At 40.9% G+C, this 23,577-nt stretch overlaps 1 protein-coding gene across 2 annotated transcripts; it reads left to right on the top strand.

Annotated features, from left to right (window-relative positions):
- On the top strand, window positions 1-21,695 carry LOC110530423 (desmocollin-2). Of its 2 annotated transcripts, none has more exons than XM_021613478.2 (16): window positions 1-309; window positions 639-729; window positions 939-1,210; window positions 1,325-1,429; window positions 9,487-9,642; window positions 9,733-9,877; window positions 10,074-10,228; window positions 10,919-11,053; window positions 11,236-11,421; window positions 11,636-11,883; window positions 15,395-15,537; window positions 18,800-19,024; window positions 19,376-19,597; window positions 19,851-19,966; window positions 20,077-20,409; window positions 20,843-21,695. In XM_021613478.2, exons 1-16 carry the CDS (start codon window positions 247-249, stop codon window positions 21,038-21,040), a joined length of 2,793 nt encoding a protein of 930 aa, XP_021469153.2. In that variant the 5' UTR covers window positions 1-246; the 3' UTR covers window positions 21,041-21,695. The 2 variants fall into 2 exon arrangements, with proteins under 2 accessions (XP_021469153.2, XP_021469155.2); XM_021613480.2 differs by having other exon boundaries at window positions 3-309; window positions 939-1,138.
- The last annotated feature ends 1,882 nt before the right edge of the window (window positions 21,696-23,577 follow it).

Below are 23,577 nucleotides of genomic sequence, written 5' to 3'. Positions count from 1 at the left end.
ACTGAAAGAGGGTGGAGTACTAGACGAGGAATGCGTCCCGTCGTCGAGGTAGCCAATTGAGTAATCGCGGGCGGGGTACTTTTTCATAAACGAAACCGTCATTCCGATACCTGCAATGGAAGACTCATACGGACACAATTAGGTTACTGTTGATTGGTGTAAGGATATTCCACCCACTAATCCTCGCCCTTGACAGAAACACTTATACTTCTTGTTCCTGCGTGTGGTTTCGTCACTATAGTCTTGATGTTTCGAATGGTAGTAACAAAAATGGCACGGAACTTAAATGTCAATTTATGCATCTTTTTGGTAAGTACATATGAAATGAAAGTTTTTCTGTAATTTTGACATTTGATTTGGATTTGTCAACTTCCTTCGAGTCTATGAATGTAATTGAATTGGCAAACGTAACATTTATTTTGTGCAGTTGTGTAATATTAGAATATTATCACTGTCAAGGTGCGGCTTGTTGATACATCTACCTATGCAGACTATGTTCTTGAAAATGTAAATGTCTCATTCTTTTGGTTCCAATAATAGACAATACAAATAATTGCAGTACGATATTTGTAGCACAACTATCGTATGATATGCACGTTGTTAGAATGAACAATATCACTCTCATGTGTTAACTCCAGATCATCTCATGTGTGGACTCCTGCTTTATCCCCGACTCCATACAAGCAGCAGTACCTCAGACAGTACCAGTTGGGCATGTTATTTCAAAAGGTAACTGAACATTCACAAATACTCCAGTCCTGTCAAACGTTGTATGTAATTGATACTGAATGAAACAATCAATATGGTCATACACTTTTTATAACCAGTTGACATCCTTAATCATCCTTAATCATAATCACGTTATCTTGCTTAGGATAATTAATGTTGTTTTTAGTAATTGTATAGTTCATAACATTTCTTTCTCTCTCATTGTTCAGTTGATGTCGACAACTGTGACACCAAGACCTTGCATTTGACCTCTTGTGACCCGGACTTCACAGTACAGGCAGATGGAACTATAGTAACAGTCCACATCACTATGGTACCAGCCAATGGCAGGACATTCTCAGTGCAGTTTCAGGACCCCAATGGTCAGAAGAAAAACATGGATGTTTACCTTGTCCAGAACTCTAGAAAAGTAAGGTGGATTCCACATTGGCTTAGAGTAAAAGATGTTGAAGATGTTTACCTTGTCCAGAACTCTAGAAAAGTAAGGTGGATTCCACATTGGCTCAGAGTAAAAGATGTTGAAGATGCTAGTCCTATACTTTTTAAATAAGTACTGTATTATGTTTGTAGTGTCGTGACTTTTTGCATGTTTCAGGTATTGAAAGATGGTCTACTAAAGCGCTCCAAAAGACGTTGGAGCCCTCTGCCCTTCAACATCATAGAAAACGACGCCCCTCCATTTCCAAAGGAAGTTGATCTGGTAATGTCCTTAAAATAAGTTACAACTTCCATTACTTTCAGCACATTCTGTCTATTTGAATATGGACAATAAACCGAAGCTTTGTCCATATTTCATGTAATGTAGTCATAACACACTCCTACATGGGCAACAGCCAAATTATCCTCTACCTGTGCTTTCAATTCTCCTTACCCATGATCCACTTTATTTCTCACTCTTTCTCACTTGTGGCTAAGGCACATTCTGTACCTGTTTGCTCCACGCCCTCACCAGATGGTACACACCCATACACACCCAACCACACCCAACCACATACATGTATACACAGGATTAGTGGGCACAGTTAATCTATTAATATAATATCCCAATGGATGTTGTGTGAGTATTCACTTTTTTAGAAGAAAATAATTACAGGCCTTTTTAACAATGAAAAGGCTTTGTCTGAATTAAATCAAATGAGCCATGTGACATTGCTACACACAAGTGTATAACATGACATTTGACATTCTTCATTTAATAAAGCAACACACTTTTGAATGTAGTTTTTATAACAAAGACATACCGGTAGTCTACACACGTTTCACACATGTACCTTGCTGTTATTGTCTGGCAATTCAAGGGGCAGAGGCTCCATGTAGGCCTAGCCTAGCAGGTGAAGTGGGATATTTCTAATCAATGCAAAATGGAATTAAAAATGTCTGAATGAAGTAACCTTAATGAGAAGAAGTAGACTACAATGAGCAACCAACAGCTAGGCTGTTTAATCCGAATGGAGTTGTTGTAGACAAGAAACTGTGCAGAAGGGAGTTGTGCTTCGAATATAGCAGTTCTGAAACATCTTTAATTGAGCCTCGCATTCTACTTAATTGCCGGCCTCAACACGTTACGGAGATAGATTCAATTACTGTATAGGAAGCTCTGGGGACAGGTTGTCTGGATATTGGAAAGACAATACATTGGCAAATGCAAACAGATTATCACCATTAGCAGACAACGGTTCTTGAGGGCTTGAACAAAAAAAAAATCTGTTTGTGATTTCGTTCATGCGGGTGAACCGGCGATTGAATTATGTGGTTGCAATGTCAAAATATATTATGACACCAGGGGAGTCTTTCAAGTTGGATTTATTTGTATTTAATTTCATTTGAATATTGCAGCCCATTTGTGTAGGCTATTAGTCAGACAAACCCACTAAATTCAACATTAAATAGTGGCTGAATTTATCCTCAAGTAGACTACTTTTTTCCTCATTGTTTGGCTATTTGATGTGTATTTTTTAGAGTTCTAAATAGCAGCTAAATACAGTATATAGCTCTAGATAGTACACTGTATAATGAAACAATATAGTTAGCTAGTGTTCTGAGTGTGGACTGACTGTATTGTATGTAGGCCTATTATTTGGCATTAATAGACGCAGAACTTTCTATCAAAGGAGAGAGCGTGAGGGTGGCTCATGTCATGCAGGTTCAGGTCGCCTATACAGGACAGTTGTATATTCTAAAAATCAATTGGTATTTGATTAGTATTGTAAGGGAATTCTGCCCTACGTTATACAAGAGACCACAGGAAACTTCTTTGATCAGAGGTTTGTTTGTTTAATATGGATTACAAGCCGAATTGCAACCCGGAGTATAATTACAGGTAGAATCGTAATGTATAGATATAATAAAAGCAGTTGTAATACAGGCACAGTGTTTGATGATTTTGATGTTAGAACAACTGAATAACCTGTGGCCATGCAAACACCGACTATCGCGTATCTATGCCCGACTGAGGTAGCAACCTTCATTGGGCCCATAGTGTCTAACGCAATTTGTTTCCATGGTATTGTATGTTTAATGTGTTGCCCTGCCTGCCTACCAATGTTACTTGCTTTTTGTTCCTGGCATGTAGTACATTGTTGACAAAGGTCAGTAACTTCCATTTTAACATAGGGAATACCTTCTTGTCTAAGCCTTTTCATAAAGATCCTAGGGCCTAAATGTCCCCAATCTATATGTAAAGCCTTAAGTTGATATTTTTCATGGTGAATTAGTACGACCCTTCGTACTTGGACTAATTCATCCACTTCCTGGTTGCCTAATTCGTTGAAGTTTCCCTGAGCTGTTTTACTGTCCTTGGTATGAGCTTTTTGGTGAGTTACTAAAACTTCGGCCTTGTCCATTAACTCATGGATTTTATGCCATTCTCCATCATACCTCAATCCTTTTAAGGTTAGAAGTGGTGCAGTGTAGCAAAGCTTCTAACACTACCATTACCTCTGCCTTTTGTGCCGTTCCCTCCATTCGGCCTCTTTTTCTAATGAGGGTGTCTCCTGTTTCTATATTTTTTATAATAAAACCCCACACAGTGGGACCTGATTTCTCACTGCCGTCTGTAAAAACCACTATGCCTCTGGGTTTTTCTATGTTTGTGGCCTTCCTCTTTTGTACCACGGGAGGAGGCCCTTCTTCCATTTCTTGGTTTGAAACAAACTACATTTCACCATTTGTCCCAACGAGTTGTGGTTACTTCCCTCAACTAGTGGTGTCCACATTTTGTTAAGTTAATTGTCCTTTATTATTATGTCCTGGCCTTGGGCTAGGGCCATTATTTTATTCCAATATATTTCCAACAGCGCCATTTTGGCTCCTTCCGTGTCATATTTTTGTATGGGGCCTTTAAGGGGTTTGTTAAAACACTTAATAGTCCTTTCAGATTCTTCATTAGAGGTTAGTAGGTTAAACTGTTGTATTTTTATTTCACCTAGCTTTTCTATTATTTGATTAATATTTTTCCAGTTTCTGTTCTGACCCTCTCTATTTAGTCTGGAACATTTACAGGTTTAAAATGGTTGATTATTTTCATATCTTTTTGTTGTCCTTCCAGAAATTTTACCCTGAGGGTACCCACTGGTTCTCCTGGATTATTAGTCATACCGGTCTGCCCCGGTATCTATAAGAAAAGTCTTGCCCACTATCGGTACTTTTAAGTTTCTTTCCAGGGTTCCCGTTAACCAGTTTGCACTTTTTAATTTCCTACCAGGGTTTGCCTCTTTCCACTTTGCATAATCTTCTCTCCTTTGAGTTTTTTCCTCCTGTGTGAGGGCTCCAAAGGCCGCTACGTCCAGGGAGGCTGGTTTTTGGGGAGCCCCCGGTTTTAACACCTGATGGTCCTGCTGCCGTATTGTCACGTGGTTTGGGGTCTTTCTTTTGCCAGGTAGTTTTACCTCCATCCTTTTGGGGTGTTTTGGGTTTATGTTGGAAGGCCGGTTTACTCTGAGCCTGTGGCCCTGCTTGGGTTTGCTGCTGGGGTTGCTGCCTTGCCCTATCTCTTCTCCCTGGTTTAGTGGGTACCCCTGCGTCTCCTGAGGTGTCCACTCTTTGCACTGCGGCTGTCTTTTTTCTTTGACTAGCCTTTTCTAGGTTAGCCTCTCTTTGCATTATTTGCATCTATGTAAAATCCCATTCCCCTACTCCTGTGTTGGTGCCTAACTGACCTAATAAATTTGCACATGGATCCTGGACGAGCCCCCACTCTTTCACTGGTGCTCTTAGACTGACAATCCTTCAATATAGTTACGTATGTCTATGTTTAACTTCCTCTTTTAACAACTGCTGCTTTAATGGCTGTGGTTTAAAACCGGCCTTTTTCGCTTCCACATCTGCTTCCTGTTGCCGCAGCTAATACTGTCAGTACCAGATATGGTTTCTGCTTCCACATTTTGACTGTCTCACTGTCTCCCTGTTTGCACTAATGAATTTTATAGAACTCAACATTTCTATGTAGTAATCTATAAGATAATTATATAGTTCAGCTTAATTAACCCGATACTCTCAATGATCCTGGATCACAACAGATGCCATATACCCTTGTCATCTTTCTACTATTGAAAGACAAACCTTCAAATGATTAGATAAAGCCAAAACCCTGCTAAACATAGCATATGTTTTCTGTACTAATGAAATCTCTCCTTCAGGAGTCCACTGTATTTCATCTAACAATAACCTGCGTTAATCTTAAATCAGTCTCATCAATAATTGTATATACACTGTATGTTGCCTAGTATGGGATCCATAGTATGGGATCCATCCAGTAATTCACCATCCCTAGGTACTGCAACATATTTATTTTCATAATTAAATCTAATGCTTATAAAATCACTACTTTTCTACCTTCATCTTTTTTCCTTCTTTACCTTGAGGTTTTGTATAAGATTTCCTATTTAGTTATAAACTCTATAGTACTTTTCTTATTTCCTCATTTACCCGGAGGAGTTTGTATAATATTTCCTATTTAGTTATAAACTCTATAGTACTTTTCTTATTTCCTCATTTACCTTTAGGTTTTGTATAAGATTTCCTATTTAGTTATAAACTCTATAGTACTTTTCTTATTTCCTCATCCTCAAGGATTTTCTTGGTAGGTTCTCTATCTGTATATATATGATATTATCTAGCCCCACGTTGGGCACCAAGTGTCGCGGTAGGGGATTTTGCTTTAGGACCGTTAAGGTATACAAGTGATACAAGTCGTCTCACTCAAGTTCTTATGTCACCCGGCTAACAGGTGACTCACAGGCCCGCCGGGCTGGCCTGGTTATGTATCCTGCCCTTTTATTCGGAGATTAGCCTTTGTGGTGCCGTCAGGCGTGTTTCGGGATCTTAGATAATATCAATCAGACTTAGAGTATTTACATTTTATAGAGTAGACTCTTCACCTCGCCATTGCTCTATAGGGTTCCCAATCAGTAGACTCTTCAACTCGCCATTGCTCTATAGGGTTCCCAAAGAGTAGACTCTTCAACTCGCCATTGCTCTTATAGGGTTCCCAAAGAGTAGACTCTTCAACCCGCCATTGCTCTTATAGGGTTCCCAATTCCAATCGGTAGACTCTTCAACCCGCCATTGCTCTTATAGGGTTCCCAATCCCAATCAGTAGACTCTTCAACCCGCCATTGCTCTTATAGGGTTCCCAATCCCAATCAGTAGACTCTTCAACCCGCCATTGCTCTTATAGGGTTCCCAATTCCAATCGGTAGACTCTTCAACCCGCCATTGCTCTTATAGGGTTCCCAATCCCAATCAGTAGACTCTTCAACCCGCCATTGCTCTTATAGGGTTCCCAATCCCAATCAGTAGACTCTTCAACCCGCCATTGCTCTTATAGGGTTCCCAATCCCAATCAGTAGACTCTTCAACTCGCCATTGCTCTTATAGGGTTCCCAATCACTCTAGTATCTAGACAAACAATTTACGATTTAATGCCTACACCCGTCGGTTAATACTGCTTGAATATTAATACAGAGTAACTTTGCTTTTTACAATATACATGAGTTGGCTGTCCAATCCTTTAAATTGTCTTTTGTGTAGAAACTAGACTTGTTCCCCTAGAACAGGAGTGTCAGAGGCGTTCTCTCTCCTAGGGTTTTGGGTGTAGTTTCTACTTTTTATTCAATATTTGCAAGTCACACAGTTGTACACGTTATTACAGTTTCCTCTTTGTCCTTAATCTATAACATCAACAATCATCAAAACACTTACTACTATTAATGCTTGTATTAACCTGTTGTGGCAACAGGTCACATCTTGCTGCTGTGATGAGTCACTGTGGTATTTCACCCAGTAGATATGGGAGTTCATCAATATTGGGTTTGTTTTCAAATTCTGTGTGGATCTGTGTAATCTGAGGGAAATATGGGTCTCTAATATTGTCATACATTTGGCACGTGCTTAGGAAGTGCAGCTCAGTTTCCACCTCATTTTGTGTGCAGTGTGCACGTAGCCTGTCTTCTCTTGAGAGCCAGGTCTGCCTATGGAGGCCTTCCTCAATAGCAAGGCTATGCTCACTGAGTCTGTACATAGTCAAATCTTTCCTTTAGTTTGGGTCAGTCACAGTGGTCAAGTATTCTGCCACTATGTACTCTCTGTTTAGGGCAAAATAGCATTCTAGTTTGCTTAGTTTTTATGTTAATTCTTTCCAATGTGTCAAGTAATTATCTTTTTGTTTTCTCATGATTTGGTTGGGTGTGTTGCTGTCCTGGGGCTCTGTGGGGTCTGTTTGTGTTTCTGAAAATAGCCCCAGGACCAGCTTGCTTAGGTGATGGATTATTTATGGAAGGTTTGGGAATCGCTTCCTTTTAGGTGGTTGTAGAATTTAACGTCTCTTTTCTGGATTTTGATAATTAGCGGGTATCGGCCTAATTCTGCTCTGAATGCATTATTTGGTGTTTTATGTTGTACACAGAGGATATTTTTGCAGAATTCTGCATGCAGAGTCTCAATTTGGTGTTTATCTCATTTTGTGAATTCTTGGTTGGTGAGCGGACACTAGACCTCACAACCATAAAGGGCAATGTGTTCTATAACTGATTCAAGTATTTTTAACCAGATCCTAATTGGAATGTCAAATTTTATGTTCATTTTGATGGCAAGGCCCTTCTTGCCTTGTCCCTCAGCTCATTCACCGCTTTGTTGAAGTTACCTGTGGCGCTGATGTTTAGACCAAGGTATGTCTTTTTTTGTAGGGCAACGGTGTCTAGATGGAATCAGACGCTCATGCCAAATTGAGTCAAAGGCTTTTTTTTGTTTGTTTGTTTGTCAATTAAGGTGTCTGTCATACAGTAATTTGGTAAAAAGCCAATTTGACATTTTCTCAGTACATTGTTTTTACTGAGGAAATGTATGAGTCTGCCATTAATGATAATGCAGATGATTTCCCCAAAGTTCCTGTTGACGCATATCCCACAGTAGTTATTGGGGTCAAATTTGTCTCCACTTTTGTGGATTTTTTTGTGGATTGGGGTGATCAGCCTTTGGTTCCAAATATTGGGGAAGATGCCAGAGCTAAAAATGATGTTAAACCCAATTAGGCCGTCATTGTAAGTAAGAATTTGTTTTTAACTGACTTGCCTAGTTAAATAAAGGTTAAATACATTTTAAAAAATTGTTGTCTGGATATTTTATAATTTCATTGAGGATACCATCAACACCACAGGCCTTTTGGGTTGGAGGGTTTGTATTTTGTTCTTTAGTTCATTCAATGTAATTGGAGAATTCAGTGGGTTCTGGTAGTCTTTGATAGTTGATTCTATGGTTTGTATTTGATAATGTATATGTTTTTGCTGTTTGTTCTGTGTTATAGGGACAAAATGATTGGAGATGTGGTTTACCCATACATTAGCGTTTTGGATAGATAACTCTTCGTGTTGTTGTTTGTTTAGTGTTTTCCTATTTTTCCAGAAGTGGTTAGAGTCTATGGATTCTTCAATTACATTGAGCTGATTTCTGACGTGCTCTTCCTTCATTTTCTGTACTGTATTTCTGTATTGTTTTAGTGATTCACCATAGTGAAGGCGTAGACTCAGGTCTTCTGTGTCTCTACATTTTGCAAAACAGAAATGGTCATACCCGCCTAGCAAGTAAAAGGTCTAAAGCATTATAATTGTTGACTAAGTGTTCCTAAGGCTGTGTCAAAAGACCGATTACTGGCAAAATATTAGAATTGGGCTGCCTGTGTAAACACTAGGGATGGGTTTTAGAAATATTTTCACTCTTCAAATAATATCATGATTTTTGGAGAGGATATAGAAATACATGTGTGCTTTCTGTGAAACCTTTGAGAAAAGTTATTCTAAACAGCACTTGTTTGCTTCGCGATTCGGGAGAGCTGCAGCAGGGCGTGGGAAGGGCTGCGGTCAATGTGTGTGAGATGGGAGGTAGGAAGATCAGACCTATGCCCCTCCTGCCCACCCCATACCCCCCACTCCTGCCAAAAGGGCCTCGAAATGGAAGTCACACATACGCCCAGGCTGTGATCAGAAAAACAGGCCCAACCCCCCCACTCTTACACTAGCCCAAGCCAATGACATGTACCAGATGCTCAGCAGGCTCTGCTCACACTTACTGGTCTGAGGCCAAACCATACGACTAACAATAATGGCAAATGGTGTGATAAAGATTGCAAAATCCAAGGAAAGAAATTGAGAAACATATCCAACCAAAAACATATCATTACTGTACAATTTTCTAACCCGAATGATTATCCCACTGCTTGTTGAAGCTTGACCACAGATAATATTTGATTGTTTTCTGGTCTAGGTTGCATCTGATTCTTCTGCCGCATACAACGTGTACTACACCCTCAGTGGGCCTGGTGTGACAGAGGACCCTGTGGGTGTGTTTAGTGTGGTAAAGGAAACTGGGATGCTGAAGGTCCACAGAGCTGTTGACCGCGAGGTTACCCCTCAGTTTATAGTGAGTAGTAGACAACAATTATTGCTTTATTGCTTTATTATTTAATAATTGATTATCTATGATGATAAAACATGACATCTCTTTTTTCAGTTTCAAGCCAGAGTGTTTGACAGATACACCAACCAGGAGACAGACTTACCATTACCCATCACAGTGAATGTAGAAGATGTAAATGACAATGCACCAACTTTCACTGGACAACTGCAGTTTACTGTGCTGGAACAAAGCAAAACAGGTGAGAAACATACAGCTGAAGTAAGAAATACCAGAGTGCCTTTAGCCTCTGTAATACAGTACATAGAAAAAGTGCCATATGTTTCACGAATTAGTACATTTACAGATACATTTGTCACACATCCAGACATTCATTTGAAACTGGAACTTGTGGATATGAACTAATAGTCTGTGTGTTGTGATGTGTTCCATTGCAGGTACCGTTGTGGGGAAGGTGAATGCCATAGACAAAGACGAGCCTGGTACAGACCACACTAAGATCAGGTACTCCCTCCTCTCTGGGACCAACCTGTTCTACATCAACCCAGAGACAGGAGTCATCAGCACCAAAACAGACACTCTTGACAGAGAGGTGAGAGTTAGTCTCCTCTTCGTACTTTCAAAATATCTCACTTAGTTTTCCAGGGTTCCACATTGGTGACCACTGCTATCATTGTTTGAATTATTCATGTTTTAATATACACTGAGTGCACAGAACATTAGGAACACTTGCTCTGTCCCTGACATAGACTGACCAGGTGAATCCAGGTGAAAGCTACAATCCCTTGTTGAAGTCACCTGTTACATCCACTTCAATCAGTGTAGATGAAGATGAGGAGACAGGTTAAAGAAGAATTGTTAAGCCTTGAGACAATTGAGACATGGATTGCGTGTATGTGCCATTCAGAGGGTGAATGAGGAAGACAAAATATTTCAGTGCCTTTGAACAGGGTATGGTAGTAGGTGCCAGGTTCACCCGTTTGAGTGTGTCAAGAACAGCAACAAGGTTGGATGTTTCAACAGTTTCCCGTGTGTATCAAGAATGTTCCACCACCCAAAGGACATCCAGTCGACTTGACACAAATGTGGGAAGCTTTGGAGTCAACATGGACCAGAATCCCTGTGGAACACTTTCAATACCTTGTAGAGTCCATGCCCCAATGAATTGAGGCTGTTCTGAAGGCAAAATAGGTGCAACTCAATATTGGGAAGGTGTTCCTAATGTTTTGTGCACTCAGTGTATATTTGAACTAAATGTATATTTGGGGATTTTGTTTTTCAGGTGAACGACAAACATTTTGTGACAGTGGACATCAGAGACATGAATGGCGCTCTGAATGGTCTATCAAACACGGCTACAGCCACAATAGTTGTGGGAGATATCAACGACAACCCTCCCACTTTTAAAAAGACATCTGTAAGGAAAAAATAATAATCTTGAATATTATTTTTTTTACAGTAATGACAATTTTATATCGCAGTTTATTTGGCAGCAAAACAATAGTTATGGTGAAAATGTGCTATATTTTGTTTGCTATAGAGTATGGATATTCAATATACCTCAGTCAGATAATTGAACATGCTGCTTTCCTCTTGCAGTATAATGTGAGTGTTATGGAGAACCAAGAGAAAGGCCTCATCCTCAGAATCCCTATTGAAGACAAGGACTTAATTAACACACCAAACTGGAACTCTGAGTTCATCATCACCAAGGGGAACGAAAATGGGAACTTCAGGATGGAAAGAGACCCAAAAACAAATGAAGGACTAATTTACCTAACAAAGGTGAGTTGGTACTCACAATTAACCTATATTTTTGATCTGATCTTGACTTTCATAATTATTTTTAAAATAAGGCAAATTATCCCATAACATAGAGTCAAAATCTTGAAACAAAATACTTTTTTACTCTTATTTACTCTTGTACAATGTCATTGATGGCTGATAGTCCAATAATAATGCAATAAAATGACACTCCTTGTCTTCGCTGTGTCACCAGCCTCTAGACTACGAGAAGACCAAGAACCTAAAGCTGGATGTGATGGCCCGTAACCAGGCTGAGCTGAGTGGGACCAATGCCAAGTGGGTGTCCATCCCTGTGGATGTCACAGTGGGGGACGTGGACGAGGGACCAGAGTTCACTGCCCCCATCGTACGATTTACTGTCCAGGAGAATACTCCAAACGACACCCTGATCGGAACGTACACTGCTGTAGACCCAGAGACCAAGAGCAGCGCTGGCATCAAGTAAGATCTTAGTTTACCTCAATGTCATACTTTATTAGCCTGGTTCCAGATCTGTTTGTGCTGTCTTGCCATATGACCATAGGAGATGGCATATTGTCTGACCATATTGATAATGGTCATAGTAATAATATGATGTTTCAATAGAAAATAGAGGTACTGTGAAATTGTTATTTTTTTTTTTTTTTAATTTAACATTTATTTAACCAGGTAAGCTAGTTGAGAATAAGTTATCATTTGCAACTGCGACCTGGCCAAGATAAAGCATAGCAGTTCGACACATACAACAACACAGAGTTACACATGGAATGAACAAGACATACAGTCAATAATACAGTAGAAAAAAAGAAAACAAAGTCTATATACAGTGAGTGCAAATAAGGTAACGTAAGGGAGTTAAGGCAATAAATAGGCCATGGTTGCGAAGTAATAACAATATGGCAATTAAACACTGGAATGGTAGATGTGCAAAAGATGGATGTGCAAGTAGAGATACTGTGGTGCAAAAGGAGCAAAATAAATAAATAAAGTATGGGAATGAGGTAGATAGATGGGCTGTATACAGATGGGCTATGAACAGGTGCAGTGATCTGTGAGCTGCTCTGACAGCTGGTTCTTAAAGCTAGTGAGGGAGATGGGAATCTCCAGCTTCAGTGATTTTTGCAGTTCGTTCCAGTCAGTGGCAGCAGAGAACTGGAAGGAAAGGCGACCAAAGGAGGAATTGGCTTTGGGGGTGACCAGTGAGATATACCTGCTGGAGCGCGTGCTACGAGTGGGTGCTGCTATGGTGACCAGCGAGCTGAGATAAGGTGGGGCTTTACCTAGCAGAGACTTGTAGATAACCTGTAGCCAGTGGGTTTGGCGACGAGTATGAAGCGAGGGCCAGCCAACGAGAGCGTATAGGTCGCAGTGGTGAGTAGTGTATGGGGCTTTGGTGGCAAAACGGATGGCACTGTGATAGACTACATCCAGTTTGCTGAGTAGAGTGTTGGAGATTATTTTATAGATGACATCATCGAAGTCAAGGATTGATAGGATGGTCAGTTTTACGCGGGTATGTTTGGCAGCATGAGTGAAGGAAGCTTTGTTGCGAAATAGGAAGCCGATTCTAGATTTAATTTTTGATTGGAGATGCTTAATGTGAGTCTGGAAGGAGAGTTTACAGTCTAGCCAGACACCTAGGTATTTGTAGTTATCCACGTATTCTAAGTCAGAGCCGTCCAGAGTAGTGATGCTGGATGGGCGGGTGGGCCGGTGCGGGCAATGATCGGTTGGATAGCATGCATTTAGTTTTATTTGCGTTTAAGAGCAGTTGGAGGCCACGGAAGGAGAGTTGTATGGCATTGAAGCTCATCTGGGGATTAGTTAACACAGTGTACAAAGAAGGGCCAGAAGTATACAAAATGGTGTCATCTGCGTAGAGGTGGATCAGAGAATCACCAGCAGCAAGAGCGACATCATTGATGTATACAGAGAAGAGAGTTGGCCCGAAAATTGAACCCTGTGACACCCCCATAGAGACTACCAGAGGTCCGGACAACAGGCCCTCCGATTTGACACACTGAGCTCTATCAGAGAAGGAAGTAGTTGGTGAACCAGGCGAGGCAATCATTTGAGAAACCAAGGCTGTTGAGTCTGCCAATAAGAATGTGGAGATTTACAGAATAAAAAGCCTTGGCCAGGTCGATGAATACAGCTGCACAGTAATGTCTCTTATCGATGGCGGTTATGATATCGTTAAGGACCTTGAGCGTGGCTGAGGTGCACCCATGTCCAGCTCGGAAACCAGATTGCATAGCGGAGAAGGTACGATGTGATTCAAAATGGTCAGTAATCTGTTCGTTAACTTGGCTTTCGAAGACCTTCGAGATGCAGGGTAGGATAGATATAGGTCTGTAGCAGTTTGGGTCTAGAGTGTCTCCCCCTTTGAAGAGGAGGATGACCGTGGCAGCTTTCCAATCTTTGGGAATCTCAGACGATACGAAAGATAGGTTGAACAGGCTAGTAATAGGCGTTGCAACAATTTCGGCAGATCATTTTTAGAAAGAGAGGGTCCAGATTGTCTGGCCTGGCTGATTTGTAGGGGTCCATATTTTTTCAAAATATCTCTTTCAAAATATCAGCTATCTGGATATGGGTGAAGGAGAAATGGTGGGGGCTTGGGCGTGTTGCTGTGGAGGGTGCCGGGCAGTTGACCGGGGTAGGGGTAGCCAGGTGGAAAGCATGGCCAGTCGTAGAGAAATGCTTATTGAAATTCTCAATTATAGTGGATTTGTCGGTTGTAACAGTGTTTCCTAGCCTCAGAGCAGTGGGTAGCTGGGAGGAGGTGATCTTATTCTCCATGGACTTTACAGTATCCCAGAACTTTTTTGAGTTTGTACTGCAGGATGCAAATTTCTGTTTAAAAAATCTAGCCTTAGCTTTCCTAACTGCCTGTGTATATTGGTTCCTAACTTCCCTGAAAAGTTGCATATCACGGGGGTTATTCGATTCGAATGCAGAACACCACAGGATGGTTTTGTGCTGGTCAAGGGCAGACAGTTCTGGAGTGAACCAAGGGCTATATCTATTCCTGGTTCTACATTTTTTGAATGGGGCATGCCTATTTAAGATGGTGAGGAAGGCACTTTTAAAGAATAACCAGGCATCCTCTACTGTCGGGATGAGGTCAATGTCATTCCAGGATACCCCGGCCAGGTTGATTAGAAAGGCCTGCTCGCAGAAGTTTTTTAGGGAGCGTTTGACAGTGATGAGGGGTGGTCGTTTGCTCGCAGACCCATTACGGATGCAGGCAATGAGCCATTGATCGCTGAGATCTTGGTTGAAAACAGCAGAGGTGTATTTGGAGGGTGAGTTAGTTAGGATGATATCTATGAGGGTGCCCGTGTTTACGGATTTGGGGTTATATCTGGTAGGTTCATTGATAAGTTGTGTGAGATTGAGGGCATCAAGCTTAGATTGTAGGATGGCCGGGGTGTTAAGCATGTCCCAGTTTAGGTCACCTAGCAGCACGAGCTCAGAAGATAGATGGGGGGCAATCAAATCACATATGGTGTCGGGGGCACAGCTGGGGGCAGAGGGTGGTCTATAGCAAGCGGCAACGGTGAGAGACTTGTTTCTGAAAAGGTTAATTTTTAGAAGTAGAAGCTCAAATTGTTTGGGTACAGACCTGGATAGTAAGACAGAAGTCTGCAGGTTATATTTGCAGTAAATTGCAACACTTCCCCCTTTGGCAGTTCTATCTTGTCGGAAAATGTTATAGTTAGGAATGGAAATTTCAAGGTTTTTGGTGGTCTTCCTAAGCCAGGATTCAGAGACGGCTAGGACATCCGGATTGGTGGAGTGTGCTAGGGCAGTGAATAAAACAAACTTAGGGAGGAGGCTTCTAATGTTAACATGCATGAAAATATGGTATGCCATGTTTTTTTTCTCTCTCCAGCACTTGATGGCAGAATTGCACCATGATGCTCATGAATGCTTTAATACCGTCTTCTCTCTCTCTGTTCCTTCTCAGGTATTACAAGGTCTCAGACCCAGCTTCATGGATCAATGTCGATGAAAGCACTGGACAGCTGAAGATCGCCAACACAATCGACAGGGAGTCCCACTTCGTAGTGGATGGTGTTTACAACGTCACTATGAAAGCTGTGGATGCCAGTAAGTAGATGTTGTTACACATTGTCTCGCATGTGTATTTATTCAATTTCTGTGTAGTCAAATATGCATCACTATTTGCATGATCTTAACTCATCTATTGCTTTAAAAACTTTGGGCCTGGTAGCATAAAACATCTTAAGTGTTTCCTTTAAGGATTTACCCTTACCTGAGGGAATTGTTTAAAGGCGTTGCATAGAGCCCCTCAAATGTTTTCCTTTAGTAAGGGCATACTTAAGGGATTTTACCCCAGAGTTTCTAAACCCAGAGGCGCACCATCACGAGACTTCCGGTAACTCTTGCAAAACAGACTAAACAGACCAGGCCGGAGATTGGGCTTTGAGATGTCAATGAGTGAAATGAAAAATTCTTCCTTAGTTGTTAATTTTCTCTATCTAAAGGCACAACCTAGATTCGAGCCAGTGTCTTAAGTAGTTGAACATGTTATTACTCCAACCTCATGAGTGGCAAACTGACACGCTTTCATTTGAGTCAAAAACAACTTTATATCGAAGGAATGCCTTTGCTGTGACTGCCTGTACATGCGCAGTTCGGTGCGAGACGACCGTTAGGCCCGAAGAAGTGTTTCTGAGCATGAGGTTAAATAGCCAACGTCGCCATTACATCGCCTGCATGTGTGATCGGGGGATTTCTGGGTTTACAGTAGTTTGAAAGCATGTATGGCAGAATAAGTCTATAGTTACCATGGAGACGACCACTGTCTGAATGTCTCGTCAAAGAGATCACGTTTATTTTAAGAGATCGCAAAATAGAACTACATTCAAGACAGGAGAAACAAATTGATTCAGAAGATAATAAAACATGTTTCTTGTAGATTTTTTCTCAACTTGTTTCTATTACTTTCTAGCATGTCAAGCTAACTTACAGAGTACATAGCTGGCTACAGTGCCTTCAGATATTATTTATACCCCTTGACATATTCCACATTTTGTTGTGTTAGACTGATTTTAAAAATGTATTTTAAAAAAATGCTCACCCATCTACACACAATACCGCATAATGACAAAGTGAAAACATGTTTTGGATATATATTTGCTAATTTATAGAAAATTACATCTATAATTTACATAAGTATTCACACCCATGAGTCAGTACAGGTTAGAATCACCTTTGGCAGCGATTACAGCTGTGAGTCTTTCTGGGTAAGTCTTTAAGAGCTTTGCACACCTGGATTATATAATATTTGCACATTATTATTTTTTAAATTCAAGTTCTGTCAAGTTGGTTGTTGGTCATTGCTAGACAGACATTTTCAAGTCTTGCCATAGATCTTCATGCTGATTTAAGTCAGGATGTAAGTGTGGAATATTTTTTATTCTGTACAGGCTGTCTTTTCACTCTGCAATTTAGGTTAGTATTGTGGAGTAAATACATTGTTGTTGATACATCCTAAGTTTTCTCCTATCACAGCCATTAAGTTATCACAGCCATTAATCTCCCCGTGTCCCCCCCCAAAAAAAATTCTGGGGCTGCCTCTCGTGCACTCTTCCTCGAGCCAACTCCTCGTAGCATCGCCGCTCAGCTTTGGCTGCCTCCAGCTCCTCTTTAGGACGACGATACTCTCCCGGCTGTGCCCATGGTCCCTTGCCATCCAAGATTTCCTCCCATGTCCAGGAGTCCATTCCTCCACGCTGCTTGGTCCTTTGGTGGTGGGTAGTTCTGTAACGGTTGTCGTTGGTGGACCAAGGTGCAGCGTGGTACGTGTTCATGATCTTTTAATTACACTGAACACTAGAACAAAAATAACTAAATGGAACAAACGAAAAACAGTCCTGTCTGGTACAGAGACGCAGACAGAAAACAACTACCCACAAACACAGGTGGGAACAGGCTAACAAAGTATGGTTCTCAATCAGAGACAACGAAAGACAGCTGCTTCTAATTGGGAACCATACCAGGCCAAACACAGAAATACAAAACATAGAACAACACATAGAATGCCCACCCCAACTCACACCCTGACCAAACCAAAATAGAGACATAAAAAAGGAACTAAGGTCAGGACGTGACAGGAGGCTTGGCTTGAAGCGCTGGGCATCTTGCTATGACATGCATTATCTGAATTAGGCCCACAGAATGGAACTTTGAATGTCTTTCATCTTCCGAGAGTTGGCTTTATGTTGGTCAAAGCGCGTGTGTGTGTAGAGCAGCACCAGAACCCTAACCCTAACCCTTCAAATTAAAACACATCATACCTTTTTGTAGGTAATAAATCCAATGTTAAACGTGATCACTATAGTATCCTCAACTAGCATTGAAAAAATTCATCAGCGCCCGGAGAACAGTGGAGTTAACTGCCTTGCTCAGGGGCAAAACGACAGAGTTTTAGCTCAGGGATTTGATCCAGACACCTTTCGGTTACTGGCCCAACACTCCTAACCACCTGCCTATTAACCGGTTTGACTAGATTGAATGATGCTTACTGTACATATCCATAGTTAATGAAGCACATATGGGTCCTGATGGGCACCCTTTTCCCCTTAATTTAAGGGGAAAATAACTTAAGATGTGTTTTGCAACCGGCCCCAGGGACCTAGTTATATCCTCCCAGCTAATAGCATGCTAATCCTGCATTTGCTTTCTCTCACTGCCTCTATCACTGTAACAAGTATTAACACTCTATAACAAGGAAGAGACAAAGCATCATAATTATACCTAACAACACCACTGTGCCCTATTCCATTTCCTCAAGGCCTCCTTTTACTGACATGTTGATATGGGAGTGCGTTTGCACAACTTGAATTACACCACAGAGGATGAGAGGTTGTTGTCGTCTTTACGCCTTGACTGATGTTACCTAATACATAACACATTCTGGTGTTAGCTTCAACCACCCCCTCCACTCTCGCCAATGTTCGATTTATGTTCACACACAACACAATAACTCTTTGTGTGTTGTTTAAGAGACAGGATGATGAGTATAATAGTCCATCTGTAACACCTGGAGTGATCACGTCATTGAGGTCCATGACATTGTGTTACTCGGTTCTATTCCAGATGTGCTGATGATGTTTTTTTTGGTCATATGCTATCTACTGGCCCTTATCTCTGTTTTGCATTTATAAGAGACTGGGAAAATATCAGTACTGTGTGCCATCTGTAACTGAACTTTCAAGTTTTCCCATTTATTGCCTTGTGTGATAGTGAATAGATTGGAAATCTGACTCACTCAAGCTCTCACAATAAACATCAGCAAGAAGGCATTGTGTTATCTTGTTTCTTACATATGTCTCCTTTCTCCTAGGTCGGAAGACAGGTACAGGGACGGTGATTATTCAAGTGGAAGACATGAACGACCACGTCCCAGACATCCTCTCTAAAGACCTGGTGTTGTGTGAGAAGGATGGGGGAGAGATGGGCTCTGTGTTGGTGGTAGCAGAAGACAAGGACCAAGCTCCCTTCTCCGCCCCCTTCAGCTTCAAACTGGGAGAGAAGCATGATGACAACTGGGCTGTGAAGCCACTTAACAGTATGAAAATGATTCCTACCTCCTGACTCCATTGCATCTCTATATTAATTGATGTCTTGCAAATGTGATTGAAAAAGTGATACAGTTATTTAATGGGAAGAAGTCCATAAATGTACAATTTATAAATTATAATGACTAGTCAGTGTCATACATTCTTGAATACAACTTTAAAGCCGAAATACTCTCTAGAGATGCAACCTCAACAGAGCCACGTTGCACAGCACCTGTTAACTGACATTCTTTAGTGACATGTTTTCTTAGAGCCAGGAGTTTTAGTCCTTATAGTATAATCTCACCTGGAAATCTAGTACACAAACTCCTGTTCCTAATGACAGTGTATTTCCTCGTCAGGCACTGCAGTGATGTTGGCGCAAACTAAGGAGCTCCCCACCGGCCTATACACTGTCCCCCTGATGGTAGTGGACCTGCAGGGCTTTGGAAGTACCCAGACTGTGACGGTCCGGATCTGCCGCTGCAGGAACGGAGCGTGTCTGGCCCAACAGAACTCCACATCTTTGGGGGTGTGGGGCATCCTGGCCATGTTGCTCGGTCTGGCTTTGCTACTTCTACTCTGTGAGTCTCCACTGGGCTATTCATTCATTCATATTATTTATGTAGCCCTGACAGGTTGGTGTCAAAGCAAATAATAAGATAGGACAACATATAAAACTGATGAGAGATTAGAAATTGAATGGTGGAGTCTTAAATAGCTGACATCAGCTAGTATGGCTGTATTTCTTAACAAATGACTCGTGTGTCTTGTCCATCTGACAGCCTTGTTGTTGCAGTGCCACTCACACACTTTCTTGTTGGTTCTTTATCGCAGGTATCCTTTGTGCATTCGTGTGTGTGACGAAGAATGAGAAAATGGAGCTGGAGGATATGGGAGACAGTGGTGGTATCCTGCTGACGTCTAACATTGAGGCCCTAGGGGATGCAGTGGTAAGGCTGTGATATTGAAAGTATTACAAACACATTTCTCATGGTCATGAAATCAAAGCAGATTTCAGATCCTTGTTTGTATTCATATGTTTTTTATGTCTCCTCTTTAGGATTCAAATCTCATCATTGTTCCAAAGTCTGGGATTGACCGTTCAGTGAAGGGATCCGTGATTGACATGGGGTGGGCTGGAGCTAAGGACTTGGGTAAGATGGGAGGAGACCTGGGCACTCAACAGCAGTCCGGCAGCAGCGTCATTGTGACCGATATGCAGAACGGCTTCTCTGACCGATACAACGGCAGTCAATACGGTGGACAAAATGGCGGTGGACAATATGGTGTAGATCAATATGGTGGCGGACAATATGCCAGTGGCAATATGACTTTTGACAACACACGTTTCATGAAGATCAACTGGCAAACCAACGGACTGTTTCTACAACAGGTAAAACAACTCAAACAATGTCAATGTGTTTACTTTAGTCTGAGTAAACACCGTAAATGGAAAATATCGTCATGATCACATTTTCTGCCTTTTCTCTAAGGTTTAATATAGTTCTTACTATTGGTGAAAGCCTAGACAATTCCGATGTGTAATGTTGGCTTACTTATTGGCTAAACCCTTGGCTTCTGTGTCAGCTTTCATGTATCTCGTCTGGTTGGTGAAAGGTTTGTCTGTTCTCAGTGTAATATCCTGTGGAAGGAAGTAATATCACCTACTCTAATATCTTCCTCCCCCCTTCGGGCTAGTCCTTGTCTGCTCCCTATGGACTAATAACAACATGCATTCTCCTCTCTCCACCTCATATTTTACCCTGTCTGCTACCATGTCCCTCCTGTCTCGTATCATGTTTACCTGGTCTACCTTTTCTTTGCAGAAGTTGGCTTACCTAGGGACGGAAGAGGAGGGACGGTACGCCGATGACATCATCCACGCGTACGGCTTCGAGGGGGTGGGGTCTTCAGCTGGCTCGGTGGGCTGCTGCAGTGACCAAGTCAACCAGGAAGACCTGGACTTCCTGAACACACTGGGGCCAAAGTTCAAGGTGTTAGCTGAGGTCTGCACTAACAAATGAACCAGGAAGATCTATTGCAATATTGTTTTTACTATAGAAAGTGTTCTCTCATGTTTGTTTTTTGTTGATAATTATGAATTATCAGAGGGTTGGCATGCTATTATTATCAAGGGTGATACAAAACATTGAGTCAGTCATCACACTGAATTGCTCAAACTGTTTGTTGGTTAGAGCCTTTTTGCACTGGAAAGTACTATGTATTGTAAATAGTGTACATTTAGTGATTTAAGTGCCAAAGATAAGATTTTTTTTGTTGTAAAATATGGTAAAAGTTTCAGTGTTGTAGAATCAAATGTTTGTTTATGAGATGCTGTAAAAACAGTACTTGAATGTTAGATAAGATGAGATTTTTCTAATTACCTATGAACTGAATGGGGTACAAACATTACTAAATAAAGTCTATATTTCTCTTTCAATGTTGGATAACCTGAATAATTAAACCTTGCACTTATTGTCCTAGCTATATTTTGTACCATTGTACGTTCTGTACAAGTCAACACATGATAATGAAATAAGTAGAGTGAATATGACCATCTAAAGCAGACTGTATGTAATCCAATCATTTTTTCAAGACTGTTTGTGTGAGATTCTAAATGGCATTTCTCATCACTTTTTAGCCATCAAAGAGTAAAACTGCCTTGTCGATTAGGCTACATTGGGGCTTCCATGTTGAATTTGTCACACAATTCAATTGTCCGTCCAATTCATTTTATTCTTATGGTTGATTGGTGGCAGAAAAAGCCTTGTGTTTAGACTAGAATAGAATGTTCTGGGTACTTCTGTTTACAGTAGAAGGTGCTTCTGTTTAGAATATAAAGTTCTGGGTGCTTCCGTTGGGAATAGGAAGTTATTGGTGCTTCTGTTTAGAATAGAAGATTAAAATATATATTTTTTAGGATACATGTGAAATATTTAAAATTGGTCAAAAGTTTGGACACCAACTCATTCAAGGTTTTTTTTTTCTTTATTTTTTTACTATTTTCTACATTGTAGAATAATAGTGAAGACATCAAAACTATAAATAACACATATAGAATCATGTAGTAACCATAGAAGTGTTAAACAAATTCTTCAAAGTAACCACCCTTTTGCCTTGACAGCTTTGCACACTCTTAGCATTCTCTCAACCAGCTTTATGAGGATTGCTTTTCCTACAGTCTTGATTGAGTTCCCACATATGCTGAGCACTTGTTGGCTGCTGTTCCTTCACTTCCTTCACTCTTCATCTCAATTGGTCTGAGGTCGGGTGATTGTGGAGGCCAGGTCAACTGATGCAGCACTCCATCACTCTCCTTTGTTAAATAGCCCTTACACAGCCTGGAGGTGTGTTTTGGGTCATTTTCCTGTTGAAAAACAAATGACAGTCCCACTAAGCGCAAACCAGATGGGATGCCGTATCGCTGCAGAATTCTGTGGTAGCCATCCTGGACAATGACCCAAAACGGTGCCTTGAATTCTAAATAAATTACTGACAGCGTCAACAGAAAAGCACCATCACACCTCCTCCTCCATGCTTCACAGTGGGAATCACACATGTGGAGATCACCCATTCAGCTACTCTGTGTCTCACAAAGACACAGCAGTTGGAACCAAAAATCTCAAATTGGACTCATCAGACCAAAGGACAGATTTCCACTGCTCTAATGTCCATTGCTTGTGTTTCTTGCCCCAACAAGTCTCTTCTTATTATTAATGTCCTTTAGTAGTGGTTTCTTTACAGTAATTTGACCATGAAGGCCTGATTCACATAGTCTCCTCTGAACAGTTCATGTTGAGATGTGTCTGTTACTTGAACTCTGTGAAGCATTTATTTGGACTGCAATCTGAGGTGCAGTTAACTCTAATGAACGTATCCTCAGCAGCAGAGGTAACTCTGGGTCTTTCTTTCCTGTGGCTGTCCTCATAAGAACCAGTTTCATCACAGAGCTTGATGGTTTTTGCGCCTGCACTTCAAGAAACTTTCAAAGTTCTTGAAATGTTCCAGATTGCCTGACCTTCATGTCTTAAAGTAATGACGGACTGTCGTTTCTCTTTGCTTTTTTGAGCTGTTCTTGCCATAATATGGACTTGTTCTTTTACCAAATAGGGCTATCTTCTGTATACCACCACTACCTTGCCACAACACAACCGATTGGCTCAAACGCATTAAGAAGGAAAGAAATTCCACAAATGAACTTTTAACAAGGCACACCTGCTAATTGAAATGCATTACAGGTGACTACCCCATAAAGGTGGTTACTTTTAAGAATCTCAAATATAAAATATTTTTGGATTTGACATTTGTTTAACACATTTTTGGTTACTACATGACTACATTTCATAGTTTTGATGTTCTTATACAATGTTGGAAATAGTAAAAATAAAGAAAAACCCTTGAATCAGTAGGTGTGTCCAAATTTTTGACTGGTACTGAATATATATTTTTCTTAAATACGTTTCAACATATATTAAGGAATGTATTTAAAATGTACACTGGGTGTACAAAACATTAGGAACGTCTGTTATTTCTATGACATACTGACCAGGTGATCCCTTTT

This window comes from Oncorhynchus mykiss, chromosome 8 (genome assembly GCF_013265735.2).
Source record: "Oncorhynchus mykiss isolate Arlee chromosome 8, USDA_OmykA_1.1, whole genome shotgun sequence".
NCBI classification, from domain to species: domain Eukaryota; kingdom Metazoa; phylum Chordata; class Actinopteri; order Salmoniformes; family Salmonidae; genus Oncorhynchus; species Oncorhynchus mykiss.
Note: the sequence above shows the minus strand (reverse complement) of the source record. Positions and strands in the feature narration are given on the sequence as shown.

What these genes read in the sequence shown, in the direction of transcription:
- LOC110530423 (XM_021613478.2), top strand. Translation starts at nt 247, where the DNA reads ATGTTTCGAATGGTAGTAACAAAAATGGCACGGAACTTAAATGTCAAT. An exon ending in TCAATTTATGCATCTTTTTG is followed by an intron (nt 310 to 638) that starts GTAAGTACATAT and finishes TGTTAACTCCAG; the next exon opens with ATCATCTCATGTGTGGACTC. An exon ending in TATGAAAGCTGTGGATGCCA is followed by an intron (nt 15,538 to 18,799) that starts GTAAGTAGATGT and finishes CCTTTCTCCTAG; the next exon opens with GTCGGAAGACAGGTACAGGG.